Source organism: Adiantum capillus-veneris, chromosome 26, assembly GCF_014529385.1.
Source record: "Adiantum capillus-veneris isolate H3 chromosome 26, ASM1452938v2, whole genome shotgun sequence".
In the NCBI taxonomy this organism is placed as follows: Eukaryota; Viridiplantae; Streptophyta; class Polypodiopsida; order Polypodiales; family Pteridaceae; genus Adiantum; species Adiantum capillus-veneris.
This window is the reverse complement of record NC_140956.1, coordinates 62,559,065-62,574,687: the sequence shown is the minus strand read 5'-3', so window position 1 is coordinate 62,574,687 and position 15,623 is coordinate 62,559,065. Positions and strand designations below refer to the sequence as shown.

General features: G+C 44.3%; 1 protein-coding gene across 3 annotated transcripts in view; it reads left to right on the top strand.

The window, feature by feature from the left end:
- The window catches only part of LOC147423561 (DEAD/DEAH box RNA helicase family protein), a 61,538-nt gene extending 52,274 nt beyond the window's left edge, over positions 1-9,264 (top strand). Inside the window, exons 15-23 of one of the 3 annotated variants that reach the window (XR_015186577.1) lie at positions 6,995-7,093; positions 7,187-7,242; positions 7,327-7,429; positions 7,525-7,653; positions 7,735-7,901; positions 8,128-8,158; positions 8,255-8,370; positions 8,449-8,580; positions 8,805-9,264. Coding sequence is in view for 2 of the 3 variants with exons in the window: in XM_086501394.1 (XP_086357520.1) it covers positions 6,995-7,093; positions 7,187-7,242; positions 7,327-7,429; positions 7,525-7,653; positions 7,735-7,901; positions 8,128-8,158; positions 8,255-8,370; positions 8,449-8,515 (768 nt within the window). In the remaining variant the exon portion in view is untranslated. Of the gene's footprint in view, positions 1-6,994; positions 7,094-7,186; positions 7,243-7,326; positions 7,430-7,524; positions 7,654-7,734; positions 7,902-8,127; positions 8,159-8,254; positions 8,371-8,448 lie in introns of all 3 variants that reach the window. The other 2 variants (XM_086501394.1, XM_086501393.1) reach the window with 2 other exon arrangements.
- Positions 9,265-15,623: the final 6,359 nt, after the last annotated feature.

Here is a 15,623-nt window from a genome sequence, read left to right as displayed (position 1 = left end):
CTGATATGCCCCACCATAAGAGCCACCAACGACCCATAAATGTCCAGCCAGCTAAGTCTATCTCCAAACTGAGTGGTGGTGGTGACCTGGCCACGATGTCCACCAGACCACCGCAGGTACCTTGCCACGTGTCACTCCCAGCCCAAAGGGTCCGTCCAGTGTGAACCAGACCAACTGTAGCTAACTGTCCAACTGCCTGTCCTGTGAAGTGACACTGTAGCAGGCTACACTTGTGCGGGAAGCATGTGAATCCCCCAGATAAAGGGAAATTCTCTAGACCATTAAGTATGGCCAAACCATGTATAGTTGCCATCTCCATGAGATGTCTCCCATATTCAGTGTGTTCTTTATCTTGTGAGTTTCTAGTAAGCCCCCTCTGTGCTAAATCCACTTCTTTGAGCATTTCCTCAAAAGTATCATAGAACACTGCTTGAGAGGTGGTCGTTGTGGCATTAAAGTCTCCTATGTCATTATTCAATATGGAGAAAGGGGACTGTCCTTCAGGTGAGGAGTAGACTGATGTACTTGGAGGGAAGTAGAATATAGCGATATATAGAAATCTACTTGTCTTGGCTCTCATTCTCACCTACATATACCTTGCTTGCTCATCTTTCCTGATAATCTGTAGTAGTGGTTTCAGCTCCTCTTTAAATAAGACTGCTACTCCTCCTGAACCCCAGCTACCCCGTAGAGATCTCTTGTCTGGTCGACCAGTTGTTTCCCATAAATAACCCTTCACATGTGGCATAAGCTGTCCCGGTATCTGGTGTGTCTCTGAGTAGAAAACTATGTCTCTGTCCCTAAATCTGTCTTCAAAGGCACCTACATCTAGCCTATATGATCCATTACAATTCCACGCCGCTATCCGGAGCGTCGCTCCATAGGTCTCGCATCGTCATGATGATCGCTTTTCCAGAACCACTACTTTCCCTCCTCTATAAAAGGCGATTTTTTCCTTTTCTCTTGCTGCTCTGATCTCTGGCATCAACTCTTGCATGTGTGCCGTTTGTGCCAATGTAAGGTCATCTCCCAAGAAAATACCGGTTTTCTTAAAAGTTCGCCTCTTCTTTAGAAATTCTTTCCTTATTTCCATATTCGAGAAGTGGAGAATAAGTGCCCTATCCTTTACGTTTCCCTTTTCATCGATTCCTTTCTTGCCCACTCTCCATGCACTTGTGTAAGTAGGCTTTGTGATGCCCATGCCTTGTAGCAGTTCCTTCACTTCCTCATCTACATTCTCTTTGTCTTTGACTCCTGTGACCCTCACATGTAGAGCCCGATTCTTTCTTTTCTGCTCTTCCTCAATGGTCATATTAATAATCGTGGAGGTAGGTGTGGTCTCGGGCATCAGGGCCTTCCCTTTCTTCGCATCCTCAATCCATTTCTCTGCTTCATCAATCTTTTCTTGTGTCTTAAAAAGATGTTCCGCCCATGAAGATGCCGTTTTCGATTTCTGTTCATCTCCTTCCCGTAGAGCTTTCATCTGATCCTTCATGTCCTCGAGCTCCTTTAGCACCGAAAGTTGGTCGTCTCCCTTCTCCTTAGTTGCAGATTTGCAAGCCGCAAGTTCTCCTTTTAGCTTCTCCATTATTGCATCTTTTCCCCCCATGTGCTTTTTCATATTTGTTCTCCATGCTTCAAAACTTGCTACTGCCTCATCGAGTTTCTTTTGCATAACGCATTCTGTTGCATATACTTCGGCCTTGATTAGGTTTCGTAATTCAGTTTTCAAGATCTGAATTTCCTCATTCTGTATCCCCCGGATCTCTCTCCTTAGTTCTCTCATCATGTCTCCATACATGGAGGTCCTGTAGCTCTCAGCGCTCGCGTGCATTTCCTTCCTGATGCCATCCCTCATATAGTTTAGCTTTGATTTGAGCCTCACCTGGACCTTCTCCATCATTAGCTCATCATGTATCCTGGAGGTTTTTCCAACTCGTAACGATCCTAGTGAAAGTACAATATCTCTGTTTTTCCGTTTAAATGTAGTTGTTGTTTTTTTTGGGGTGGTGTAGCTATCCACACCCGGCCCTTCCCCTTCAGTAGGCGGATCCATCGAACCCGAGCCACAAATGGGGCGACCCCTGCTACTTATGGAATCTTCCACACAGGCAGCGCCTGTCTGCAGCTGTGGTGGCGCCCAAATTCGGCAGCCCTGCCCCTTTACTTTGCGTTTCCTGGTTTGCTGCCTTTGCCTGTGCACAACTGCCCCTCTGTATCAATTGCCCTTACCCGATGGTTGCACCTTACGCCATGGTTGGCTGGAGCCCCTTACGCGATGGCTGGAGCACCTTATGCGATGGGAGCACCTTACGCGATGGTAGCCTGTTGCGATGGAGCACCTTACGTGATGGGAGCCTTATGCGATAGAGCCCTACCCGATGGGAGCCTTACGCGATAGAGAGAAAATAGGGAGCCTTACGCGATAGAGAGAGAGGGCCAGCATGCTGCCCTCACGTTGCTGCAGAGAGAGAGAGAGAGAGAGAGAGAGAGAGAGAGAGAGAGAGAGAGAGAGAGAGAGAGAGAGAGAGAGAGAGAGAGAGAGAGAGAGAGAGAGAGAGAGAGAGAGAGAGAGAGAGAGAGAGAGAGAGAGAGTCGCTCGCTGTCCTTCCCTCACGCCACAGCTCGTTGCCTGCTGCTGCACAGAGAGAGAGAGAGAGAGAGAGAGAGAGAGAGAGAGAGAGAGAGAGAGAGAGAGAGAGAGAGAGAGAGAGAGAGAGAGAGAGAGAGAGAGAGAGAGAGAGAGAGAGAGAGAGAGAGAGAGAGAGAGAGAGCTTCAGCCTCGTGCTCCTGCAGAGAGAGAGAGAGCTCCCTCACGCCACAACACGCGGCCCTTCAGCCTCGCGCTGTTGCACAGAGAGAGAGAGAGAGGAGAGAGAGAGAGAGAGAGAGAGAGAGAGAGAGAGAGAGAGAGAGAGAGAGAGAGAGAGAGAGAGAGAGAGAGAGAGAGAGAGAGAGAGAGAGAGAGAGAGAGAGAGAGAGAGAGAGAGAGAGAGAGAGATGAAATGTTGTATTAACGTCTTCAAAAGGCCAGAGTGACCTATGAGACCAAACTGATACAAAAGTGGTGAATCTGTTACAATGTCTGAAAAGTGTGAAAGTGTGAAAATAAATGCGAAAAACTAACTACAAAGTATTAGATAAACTTCTTAGGAGCATTCTGGGTGTTTGGCTAGAATGCTTCTAATCCTTTGTTGTAGTCTCCTCCGGTGAAGTGTGCTTCTGCATCTCGGTCGTGGTCGTCTCGATCGCCCTGTCAATGAGGGTGCCTTTGGTATGAATGTGGGTACTCCTTTGTGCTGGCTGCTGGCCTCTTGCTTCTCCTTCCACTTCTGCTTCTCTCGATCCGAAGAAATCTGTGATCTGCCTCTGAGGTTGTAGTGCTCTTTGTCTTCTCATTAGATTATCCCTGTGCCGATGTAGTTCCAGTAGGTACAGGCCTAAGCATCTTTGATCCTGGTATTGCATGACTATCTAGAGGTCCAAAGCCTTCTTTAAATAGGCAATGGAAACGCCCACGTATCTCATAGTATACGGTGCAATGGCATATGTAGTGTAATTCTGTCTCCGGCTCCATTCCGCATAACTTGCAAATTCTGCTCTCCGGTGGGATTCCCCTAAATCTGCCAAATTCAGCTTCTAGCTGGTGTGAGGATGTACGAATCTGACAAATAGCACATCTCAAACCATGAGACAGGTGGGTATCCATGTAGCTCGGGCGAATCACAAAACCATCTTCAGATAGTTGTAGGAAGTTTTCTTTGTAGTTGGCCATCTTCGTGCCCAATTCTTGTGTAGGGTCTACCCATGTCCTCTTGGTGTCCATCTGTATAAGATCCTGGCGGATGATTTTATTAATTTCCGTTCGTGTGATTGCTAGTGATGGAGCCTCAAGAGAGTATTGGAAGGGGGGTAATCTTTCCATATTGAACCCGTGTCTCTGAAACCACGAGGACAGTTGCGCATACCAGCATGATGTATCTCCTTTTATTGCTAATTGTCGAGAGGATTCGAGGGCCAATCTAGTATATCGGCAATTATTTGTATCCCACAAACCATGTATAAAAGACACTGATCTGGTAAGAGCTTCAATTTCTATCGGAGGGGCAGCTAGTTCCGCTCGAGTAATCGCGTGTGGTACGAAGGCCTTTGCTCTAATCATAGATACCAAAGGTCTCTCCATTGACTTCCAATTATCTTGATCCACAGATGGTCCCCAAATCTGGACCCCATAAAGCATAGCCGAAGCCACCACAGTATCAAAAAGCCAAAGTTTTGTTCGTGGTTCCTGAAACTGCACTTGTGAACACATCCTCTCCAACCCTCCCAAGGCCGCAAAGGCTCTGGACAATCTAGCATCGGCTGCTTTCTTAAGAGTAAACTTCGGTGCTGTAAATACCACACCAAGGTATGTGTATGCATCTGTGTACTCTACTGTATCCTGGCCATATGCAAATGTAGGTGCCGATCTCCTAACCCTCTGGGGTGTGGTGTTAAACACCATAACTTTGGTTTTACCCAAGTTTACCGAAAGTCCGCTGTCTTCCGCGAATTTATGTAATGCATGTAGCTGCCTCTGCGTTCCATTTGGTGATTCTGCTATCAATACAATATCATCTGCGTACAACAACAAACGGATCCATGACCTTGCAAGTTGAGCACCTCTGTCCCCCTCTCTATCAATGTAATCTGATACCTCATCTATATACATACCAAATAAAGTAGGGGACAGTGGGCATCCCTGCTTTACTCCAACAGTGGAATGAACAATGTCGGAATCCCCTTCTGGAGTACGTACATAACCAATTACTGACCCGTATAAGGCCATGATCCCCCAGATAATCTCTTTGGGGACCCCTAACTCTTGCATTCTGCGCATCAATCTAGCCCTTGGTACTGAATCAAAAGCTTTCCGAAAATCCACAAAGCAACAATACATCCTTCTCCCGCTTGCTCTTTCTTCCTCAATAATGGCTTTGAGCGTAAGACTATGATCTAAAGTGGAATAACCCCTCATGAATCCAGCTTGTCTTGTTGCCCTTATGCCCTCATTATTTGCCCATCTACTCAATTTTTGTTCCAGAATGGATGCGTACAGTCGGGTCAATGTGTGACCCACCATAATGGTACGGTAGTTCTCGGGTATCATACGATCCCCTGACTTGAAAATAGGTACGATAGTAGATAATTTCCAAGATTTAGGTAATCCTTCACACATGACCCGATTAAACAGACGAGCAAGGACTTCTGAAAGTAGATCCCTTGCATGGAGGGAAAGCGCAAAATGAGAGCCCGTTCTTTTGAACTCTCCCATTACCTTCACTCTTCTTGCCCACTCTCCAAGCTTGTGTGTGCGAGGGTTTCTCCATCCCCATCATGGACATGAGGCTCTTCACCTCTTGGTCCACCTTATCTGAATCTTTTAAGCCGGTCACTCTCACGTGTAGAGCGCGTACCCTTCTTCGTTGTTCCTCTTCTAGTGTTTTGTTGATGATGTCGGGTGTAGTCGGAATTTCCTTGCCCTTTCCCTTCTTGACAACTTCAATCCATTTTTCAGCCTCATCCATTTTCTTTTGCGTTTTGGAGAGAACCTCCACCCACGAGGTCTTCATTTCTCCTTTCTCCTTTATTTCTTTGACTTGTGCTCGTATACTATTCAGCTGGTCAATCATTGATGGCTGAATTTCTCCATCTTCAAGGCATCTTCCCTCTTTGGTTTCGTCGAGTTCCTTCCGAAGGGCTGAGATGCTACTTTTTAAAGCTTGAATTTCATCCTGGAACTCCTTGCGTTCTAGTTCCCTCGCCTGTTCCTCCCTCTTTTTCAATTTAAGAATTAAATTCTTCTCTTTCTTCCACTCATCCATGTGGGCTTTGCATTCTTTCAACTCCTTTTCAATGGCTGTCATCCTCTTGCTTGTGACCATGTAGTGCGCCGCCATCTGTCTTGCCTTATTTGTTTCACTTTCTAAGAGAGAGGAGAGAGCAACCTATACGCACCGCATTATGCATACATGTGTTTCCACATTCAGCCTACATGGCATATATTTGCTTTCTGTACGTGTCAACTTGCAATATCTGTGAGTTCTGCAGTTTCCAAATTCCTTGCAAATAAATCCCTGCAGGTCTGAAGATACAGGATTTTGAGAATGCGAAAATTCGGAAAATCCGGAAAAGCCGAGATTGAAAATTCTTGTGGGAATTCCTCTTGGATTTTGAATTTTGCCGGGTGTGTGTACCTGCGGGCTGAGGGGAAATGTATGTATCTGCGGGCGCGCTGTCACAGCAGTAGGTGGGCGGGGGAATTTGTGTGCGCTGTCACAACAGCAAGTGGGCGGGGGGAATTTGTGCACGCTGTCGCAGCAGCATGTGGGCGGGGGGTGGGTGGGGGAAATTTGTGCGTGTTGTCACAGCAGCAGGCGGAGGGGAGTGTATGCACAGCGTGAGGGGGGGTGCAGGCTACGTGAGGGGGGTGCAGCAGGCTGAGAGAGAGAGAGAGAGAGAGAGAGAGAGAGAGAGAGAGAGAGAGAGAGAGAGAAAATGAAATGAAATGTTATATTAACGTTTTCAAAAGGCCAAAGTGACTTATGAGACCAGAAAGTTACAATGTGGTGGATCTGATCCAAAGTCAGAGTCAAAATCAAAAGAGAGAGAGAGAGAGAGAGAGAGAGAGATGAAATGAAATGTAATATTAACGTCTTCAAAAGGCCAAAATGACCTATGAGACCAATCTGTTACAAAATAGTGAATCTAATACCATGTCTTGGTACAAAAGAGCTAGAATAAAAATACTACTACTACTAGAATCCATTCTCATTTGCACTCTAGATGTCGAGAGAGAGATGACGCCACGATGGGGTCACAACCCACTTGGCAGCCAGCATTGTATCTGCTTCTTTATTGCATAAACCTGATCGTACAAGAGACCATACATTATGCTCATGCAAGTGATTGTTTGGTAGCTTTATGTTAATCTGTTTACTTTTTGAGTATGCAGATAATGAAAACAGCTCTTTCGTACCTGGAAATTGGAGATGTCCAGTTTGTGTCCGTACTTCCAAACATCAAAACCACATGCAGTATGCAATTCCATAAGGTAGATGCCTGTATCTTGTGTGTAAGTTTAATGCTTCATGAGCATGCTGTATCTTAGCTGACTTTGGACATGCCTTATGGTATATGAACTTAGAACTCTCCGTATCTCTTGGCAAGGAACAGCTTACTGATAGATGCAATTCTAAGGAGGTAACTATCCTTTTCTATGTCTAGCAAAGACAGGTTTAAAGATCTTCAACATCAAATAACTGAGATTTTGGTTTGGTTTTGTAGAAGCCAAAAGAAGAATGGTGAGTTTGTGTTTGAGCTACCTTCTGTTGCTAATTACATGGGACTGAAGCTGCCGGACCTCCAGCAGCAGCTTCAAGCGCTTCAGGTGAAGAGGGATTTGTTCTTTTACCAGCAGCAGCTTGTCTTGAAAGGCTTCTTACTTTGCTAACATGTTTGTTATGATTTTCAACATCTGTGCAGTCTGCGGGGGAAATTTCCTTCAATTTAAAAAACCCTTCCCTGTGCTTTTATGTTTTGGAAGTACCAAAAGATTTGAGCACTTTGGCAGTAAAGATTTTGGAGCGCTTTACTTCAATGGAAGACCTCAAGGTGAGTACAGAAGGGTAATGATGCTTGAGAAATATGTGTCTGCAAATTACAAAAACTGGGGGTAATACTTCTTCTGACCAGGTCAAGAAGCTAGACTTCATGTTTCACACTGCTGTGGGCCTAACCATCAAAGAAAGAACATCATCAGAATTGCAGTCTTTGTTGCAAGAGAGAATTCAACAGTACTTTGAGTCAGAAGGGGAAGAAAGCATAGACTGCAAGCCACCAAGCTTTCTGAAGCAAAGCAGGTAGGACTACTAAACATGTGACGGTCTTTTTGGGTTTTTGAAAATTGGTGCTGTTGGGGCTTGAATATGGGCATTTTTAGAGCATTTAGTCAATAGGCAATGTTTCATCCAGTGTGGTTTGAAATTTACTGGTTTGTATGCTACATTGCTATGTTTGATATTAACTGGTTTGCTATGGTTTGATATTTGCATGCTTAATTGCCGACTCTTTCGGATTTGTTTGCAGCACCAGCCCATTCTTAAAGGCAGACATCAAGGTAGCATTTTCCTATAGACAATGCATATTCAAACATTCATACGTTTTGTGATTTCATTCGCGTTTGAATCATGGCTCTTCTCTCATTTGGGATCAGGTTTTCTTGCAAAAAAACCCTACATCACGCTTTACAAGCAGAGCTATAGCAAGAATTTTCCATGGCATACCAAGTCCTGCTTTCCCATCCAACCTTTGGTCACAGAATCATTTCTGGTAACAAAAAGTTTGAGATTAACATTTCTGTATTGCAAAAATGTGAGATGACTCTTGACATGCACATGCAATGAGCAGGGGGAGATACACGGACACTGATTTTTATGCCATCAAGGAAACAGTGTCACAGATCCTTAAAGCTTAAAGTTGGAATGTGAGATGTCTCCTGACATTCAACACCATCAAGGAGCCAGTGTGAGATCCTTGAAGGTTAAAGTCGGATGTTTGTTTGTGTGTGTGTGTGTGTATGCTGTGCGTGCGTGTCTGTTTGATAGCGAATTGGTCGGTAGGATTCACGCATGGAACCATGACGTTCAGTCTTTCAGAAATTATTTCTGAATGAATCATCTGGCATTAAATGAAAACATGGCTGTTGGTTGTGGGCTTTGACATGGTGTTGTCATCACACACTTTGCCTACTTTTCCGGTTGCAGAGAAGTTGGAGTGGGCCAATGGCATGACGGTTGCACCCATTTGCAAAAGGGCAAATCACTTCTGAGAAGACTCTTCCTGCTGCTGAAGTTATTCAATCAGTATATCAGGGATCAGCAGCCCTAGCTATATATGTTTACAGCTGATGCTGACAAGCTTGAAGATATCATAAACATGAGAACCCTTGTGAAGGGCTGTATTATTGACATGTATAGCTAGCTGTACAGCTAATGCTGATGCCCAGTTAGGAGATATCATGAACATGAGAAGCCTTGTAAAGGTGTCATAATATGGCATGCTAAAACATGCCTCAGAGAAGACTTCTGAAGTTGTATTATTAGCATGTTGACATGTGTCTTTAGAATTGAAGAGAGAAAGGGATACATTCTTCCTAGCGTGTGTTTTTATCTTGCAAAGATACCCTCTAATAATCAATGGGTCATGCGAGTTTCCCTTGTTTTAGATTGTCCTTGCGATTCTTCACCTTGTGTCCATGAGATGTACCATGAATTCATAAATTGTTTGTTGGGTGAAGCCAAAATGTTTGTAGAGTGGAGGGCCAAAAGACTTAGCATTGGTATTGAAGTCTCTGACTATAATTGTTATAATGTGAGCTTGTTGACAGCTTAGGGAGGATGCCAGGGCATCAATCATGTCGTGGAAGATGGGCCCTAAAGACATTATTGTTGCAAGCAAGCTTTGAAATTGCACAGTTACATGGAGAAGCTTTAGTCTAGGGTTGATTAGAAGTGCACCTTTTAGATAGGCATGAGGCAACCTTGGTTTAAATGGTAAGTTAGTGTAAATACCATAGTAGACCTACTATCTATGGGAGTTTGAAGACGGACATTGGCATTGCCTTTCATTCCAATTGGAGAGAGAGAGACGTTGGCATCGCCTCACTCCCATGAGAGAGAGAGAGAGAGAGAGAGAGAGAGAGAGAGAGGGGGGAGGAGAGGCTATAGATTAAAAAGGGAAACATACCTTTCAAAATTTGATGTACATGTATTGAAACTCCCTTGGCATACACCCTCCTTTTTTGCCCAAAGGTAGTGCCATCGAAAAAGCATTTTTTCAGTGTCCTAACCCTACATTATGTAGACGTGTAGCACATCTTGGACAAGGGTGTAGAACATCCTCCTTGTCCTATGCAGGCCAAAAATTGGGAAATTAATTCTACACGGATATAGTTGGGATGCATCCTTCAATATGTGGAAGGCATTTTAGTCATTGAAGAAGGGGCTTTAGTTTTGTCTTTCTAGAACAAGCTTTAGTGAAGAGGAGAGTTAGCTAACATCTAGCTTCTCCATTTGAAGCATTGAATGATTGAAATATTCTTTGTATTTTAGTTAGTAAATGGGTTCTTTCTTTTGAGAGCCTCATATCGGGCCTTTTATAACAAAAATATAATTTTAGAATGCCAAATGTGACCTTGACCTTGTTGTAATAGATTCAAAATTGGTGCTTGATAGTGTGCCACACATTAAGGTTTTACAGTTGTTGACTATTCAAAAGTAGAGGTATAATTGAAATAACTACAACCTCGTCACAAAAATAAGTTCCATATATATATATATATATATATATTGCTTGAAAGCCAGTGCCATCCTCTTTCCAGAATCCACACTCCTTTTGCCTTGTATCTTGAGCTATTTATAGAAAGTGGCTTTTCTTGACGTTTGTGTTCAATTTTTAGGCGTGCTTGGGGCAAAGGCTTAAGTGCTTGGGTATGTGTTTTTAGCTTAAGTGATGGTTTGAACTGGTGATCATTTAAATCATTGTTGGTTTCTTACATCTCTCTCTCTCTCTCTCTCTCTCTCTCTCTCTCACACACACACACACACACACACACACACACACACACAAACACACCTCTCTCTCTCTCTCTCTCTCTCTCTCTCTCTCACACACACACACACACACACACACACACACACACACACACACACACACCTCTCTCTCTCTCTCTCTCTCTCTCTCTCTCTCTCTCACACACACACACACACACACACCTCTCTCTCTCTCTCTCTCTCTCTCTCTCTCTCACTCACACCACACACACACACACACACACACACACACACACACACACACACACACACACACACACGCGCGTACTACTATCAGCTATAATTGGTTAGACCCATGCCCTCACACTCTCTCCCACAAAAGCGCTATCTTTGATAGCTTAGGTTTACCCTCTACCTAATTCATGCTATAGCTATTGGTATAAACACACTCACAATCACAGTTGCTTTGATTTAAACCGTGCTTTTATACACATCTTGGTCTTTAGTGGTTGGGTACCTTGAACCCTGAGCATATTTTCAAACAAAACAATTCCTATATTCTAAAACTCGTTAAATTCACCACTTCCAAAACGGGAAATCTTAAGGGATTACCATGGATTGCGCTCTCCCCCCCTCCCAACGTCCACAGCGTGGTTGTGAGCATATTACTCACCAACATGGTGTTGTGACTGCGGCTAGGATAGCTATGGTGGGTGGAGCCGGAGGATAGCCATGGTGTGGTGCTGAGCAGCACATGCGAGAAAGAGAGAGAGAGAGAGCAGAGATTAGGCTTGAAAAACACACGTTATTGTTTATTGAAGTATAGCCTTACATATAAAGGCAAAAAGCCATGCACCACTTGACTTACAACTAAAGTTGATCTGCATGCTATAGAGCCTGTACCCACAAGCTAGACATCGGACATTTGGATATTCCCATAATTGGGCTTGCATACCCAACAATCCCCCCCTCAAGTCCGAATTGGACAAGCAACTGATGATACCTCGAGTTTTTGGTGTACTCGTCAACCGTGAGTTTTAGGTTCTCTCACAACCAAGGATTTCTGGTGTATCCATAACCTGGTGCTATGATAGGAAACCCCCCCTTGAACAGATAGGGTGTAGGCCAAATATGTAGCTACCAAAAATGGAGTTTTTGGTTCATTGCCAAACCTTGGGTTTATGGTGTACCTAGTAACCTCATGAGAAGCGGTAAAAACAGGCTGAGAATTGACAAAAATTGGGAGGTCTTACCACTTATCTGTGTGGCAGTGTCTATAACCCGTACAATTTTTGACATGGCATGACCATAGTTGACAATTTATAGGCAAAAAAATAAGGCTTTGACTGAAAGTTTATGATGGTTTTGACAATAAAAGAGGACAGATTTATGACACCAAAAGTGACAAAAAATAGTTTTGAAAACTTGTACTGTAGTCTCAAAGGAGATTCTCGTTTGTTCTGGCAATTGTCGATGTGTTCAAACATGTTGTAAAGCTTGCTTGGCACTTGGAACATGCCTATGCACTGCATGTATTGCAACTGCAGGTCTATCACCTTCTTGATCTTCAATACCAAATAAATCTTCATCGATCATAGTCCCAAGAACCTGCCTTGATTTGACACTCACTGGCACATGATGCATGTCATATACATTTGCTTGGGATGACTGAATGGTTATACCATTGGACATGTTGGTGTTTACTGCTCACACCACCAAAAACATGGGAGCTGTAGTCCTGCGTGTCGATGTGGAATGATTTGTCGGTCACCGTCTGCAACTTGCTTATCTACTAGGAGTATAGGATGTGAATAAGTTGCTCGAGGGACTGAGGATGTGAATACACCTTTGCTCAAAGCCAATTGAGTGGCCACTTTAAACAAGTGTGTGAACTCACAAAGAAAAAAAAACGAGCTTCTGTTGCAGACGACGAGCAGTGAATAACAGACAGTAGCGCGATGTCGTCTTGATTCTGAGGAGCCTGTAGAGGCCGATTTGGGGTCGCTCAAGAGTCGGGATCGCTTCAACAAGCCAAGGCGATGCTGTTCATGCAACCTTTGTGCGATTTGATGCAGGTCGTAAGCCTGCTCTTGCCTGTGTAAGCGGCCGTACCCGCGAGGGCTTTGTCGAGGTTTGCTTGTAGAGCGCCGAGGCCCAGTAGGGCTCTGAGACCAGTTGTTGTGACTGCGGCTAGCTATGGTGGGTGGAGCCGGAGGATAGCCATGGTGTGGTGCTGAGTAAGAGATGTGAGAAAGAGAGAGAGAGCAAAGATTAGGCATGAAAAACACACGTTATTGTTTATTGAAGTATAGCCTTACATATAAAGGCAAAAAGCCATGCACCACTTGACTTACAACTAAAGTTGATTTGCATGCTATAGAGCCTGTACCCACTTGACGTATAAAGGCAAAAAGCCATGCACCACTTGACTTACAACTAAAGTTGATTTGCATGCTATAGAGCCTGTACCCACGAGCTAGACACCGGACATTTGGATATTCCCATAATTCGGCTTGCATACCCAACACATGGGACTCTCCACTCGGTGGCTTCTCATAAATTGCTCATTGCCTATGGCCCTCGTGGGATGGTACCCCTTAATGGGTGCGTGGTGAATAATGTCTTGATCGTTGTACGTGGCATTTAAGAGCTTTATGGCTTCCACTCATTCATACGAGGGTCATTCATGTCCCAACGGCCTCCCCTCTCTCTCCCCCTCTTGCATACCCCCCTTCTGTCACACACATGCAACCTTGCTCAACTTTTCAAATTCCTACCCTATTCTTCTCTCTCATACCTAGCTATTACTGTACAAATTGTGGTGGCTGCATCGAGTAATTTTTTGCCTTGAAACTCGCACCTATTGTCACAAACTGCTGACGTGTCAAAGCCCTGAAGAATGGAGCCAACTTGCAGATCACGGCCGAGGGGCCTAAACCCTAAGAAGAACAAGTAACAGAAGAAGAAGTCCTACCAACTTATGGGGACCCCGTCCGATGGGACCCCAGTGACATAAAGGGATTAAAATAAAGTAGGGCTCACAGGCGCACACACACACACACACACACACACACACAAAAATTGATGACATGGTAGCTATATGGACGCTCCATGTTTTGCAATAATCGATGATGTGGAAATTGTACGAAATTTTGCAAAACGCGATGGCAGCTTTTTGGCATTGCTTTTGGACCAGAAGCTTTTGGGTTTTGAAGGCTTTTCATGTAAATTGCTTTTGGGGCCTAGGGCCTTTAAATATGAGGCCATGGGCTCATTCTTTGGCATGCTTCTTGGAGAAAGTGTAGAGTCTCGAGTACCTGCTTGTACTTTGTTGATGCAATATAAAGAAATACCGAAAGGGACGCCAAGATTTGGGGCCAATACTCTCTCGAGTGGGATTCCGCCACTCCGTGTCGTGTGTCGTCTCTCTCTCTCTCTCTCTCTCTCTCTCTCTCTCTCTCTCTCTCTCAGTTTAGTTGTTATTGAAGTGCTAAAAGTCTGTTCAGTCTGTTCTTTTGTATTGGCAAGTGGTGCCCGTCTTGTGACAATGGTATGAGAGCATCAAGCGTGTGCTTTTCTGAAAGCATACCGGTCCTACAAAAGAGCAGATAGAGCAAGATCGCACTTTCAAAGTTCATTGGAAATTTTAGGTTCGTCCTCCGACCCCGGACTTATTAGCCATTCCCACCCTTACTTCATCGCACATCGCAGGCGCGCTCCTGTCTTCACCGCTCATGTCTTACAGGGCATAAGCCATAAAGATCACTTGCAAGAGAAGGATCCAAGATTTGTTTCAAGTTGCTGTTTTTCTCAGAGGCAGTGCCATGCAGATGTTGATTTCTATAGCTACCAAGCCGCACACTCCAAGGACTTGGCAAGCTTTCAAGATAAATTTTGCCCGAACTTATATGGTTTCTGACATCTTCCTTCGGAGTGCAGGTATCCTGAAATGCTTGCCATGGAAACCCTAGCAGATTAGAACTTGAAATTTCTTGACATCTCTCAGCAGATGTCTCTTCATGAGCAGATGACCTTGGAGGTCCAGTGCGATTGCTATCTTGGGACTACCATCGCTGCCAAAGAAACACTGTCTGGCCAAGAGCTGATGGACCATAATGTGCTCGGCACGACCTTATGGAATGAACCTAACCCTAATTTTTGGTGCAGGTTTCAGGATGGAAAGTTAGTCGACTTTCGAGCTCGACTAATGTCGAGATTGCTTTTAAGTTTGAAATTTGGAACTTGTTTGGTGATCCTGTTTGAAATTTGTTAGAAATGGATGGTATCTATTTTGAACCTGTTTTGGTGCGGATTTGAAATGTTTGACTTTGGTTCTAATACTGGTTTCATTGATTGGTGATTTTACTCCTGGGTGGTGAAGTGAGAAATAATGTTTTGCTATTGTTTGAACCTTAGAACGACGCAAGTCGATGTTTGGGGAAAGTTCAGTTGTATGCTAGAAAACCTCCGAACGACGCAGGCCGATGCTTGGGGAGCGTTTGGTTGTATGCTTGTAAATAATTGTTGTTTTGACTCCCGGTCAAACCTGGATGGTTATGTGGGAGGAGTATTAAGAAGTATGAACAGTGGTTACTCTCAACACCTCCAAACGACGCAGAGTACGATCTGGAGGGCGTTTGGTTGTAAAAGGCCTCTATATCTCCCGGCCCAGACCTTTTTAGGTTATGCGGGATGAGTGATGAGGGGGTCGTTGAATATCTCCCGGCCCGGACCTTATTAGGTTATGCGGGAGTGTTCATTGGCGACTTTATGTTTCTATGTCTTGTAACATGCATATGTGAGCATTTGTGTTACATTGTGATGTGCCAACCACTGAATATTCCTAAATGGATGAGACTGCATGGGTATGTAATTTAGTGCATCAAGAAACTCGTGGAAGATCAGTGCGGTCTGGATGTGATGGCTAATTTTACTACGTCGGAATATCAAAAGTTTCGATCTGGACGAAAGGAGAAGCCAACTCCTTGATCAAAAGAGCCGAAAGGAGAAGCCAACTCCTTGATCAAAAGA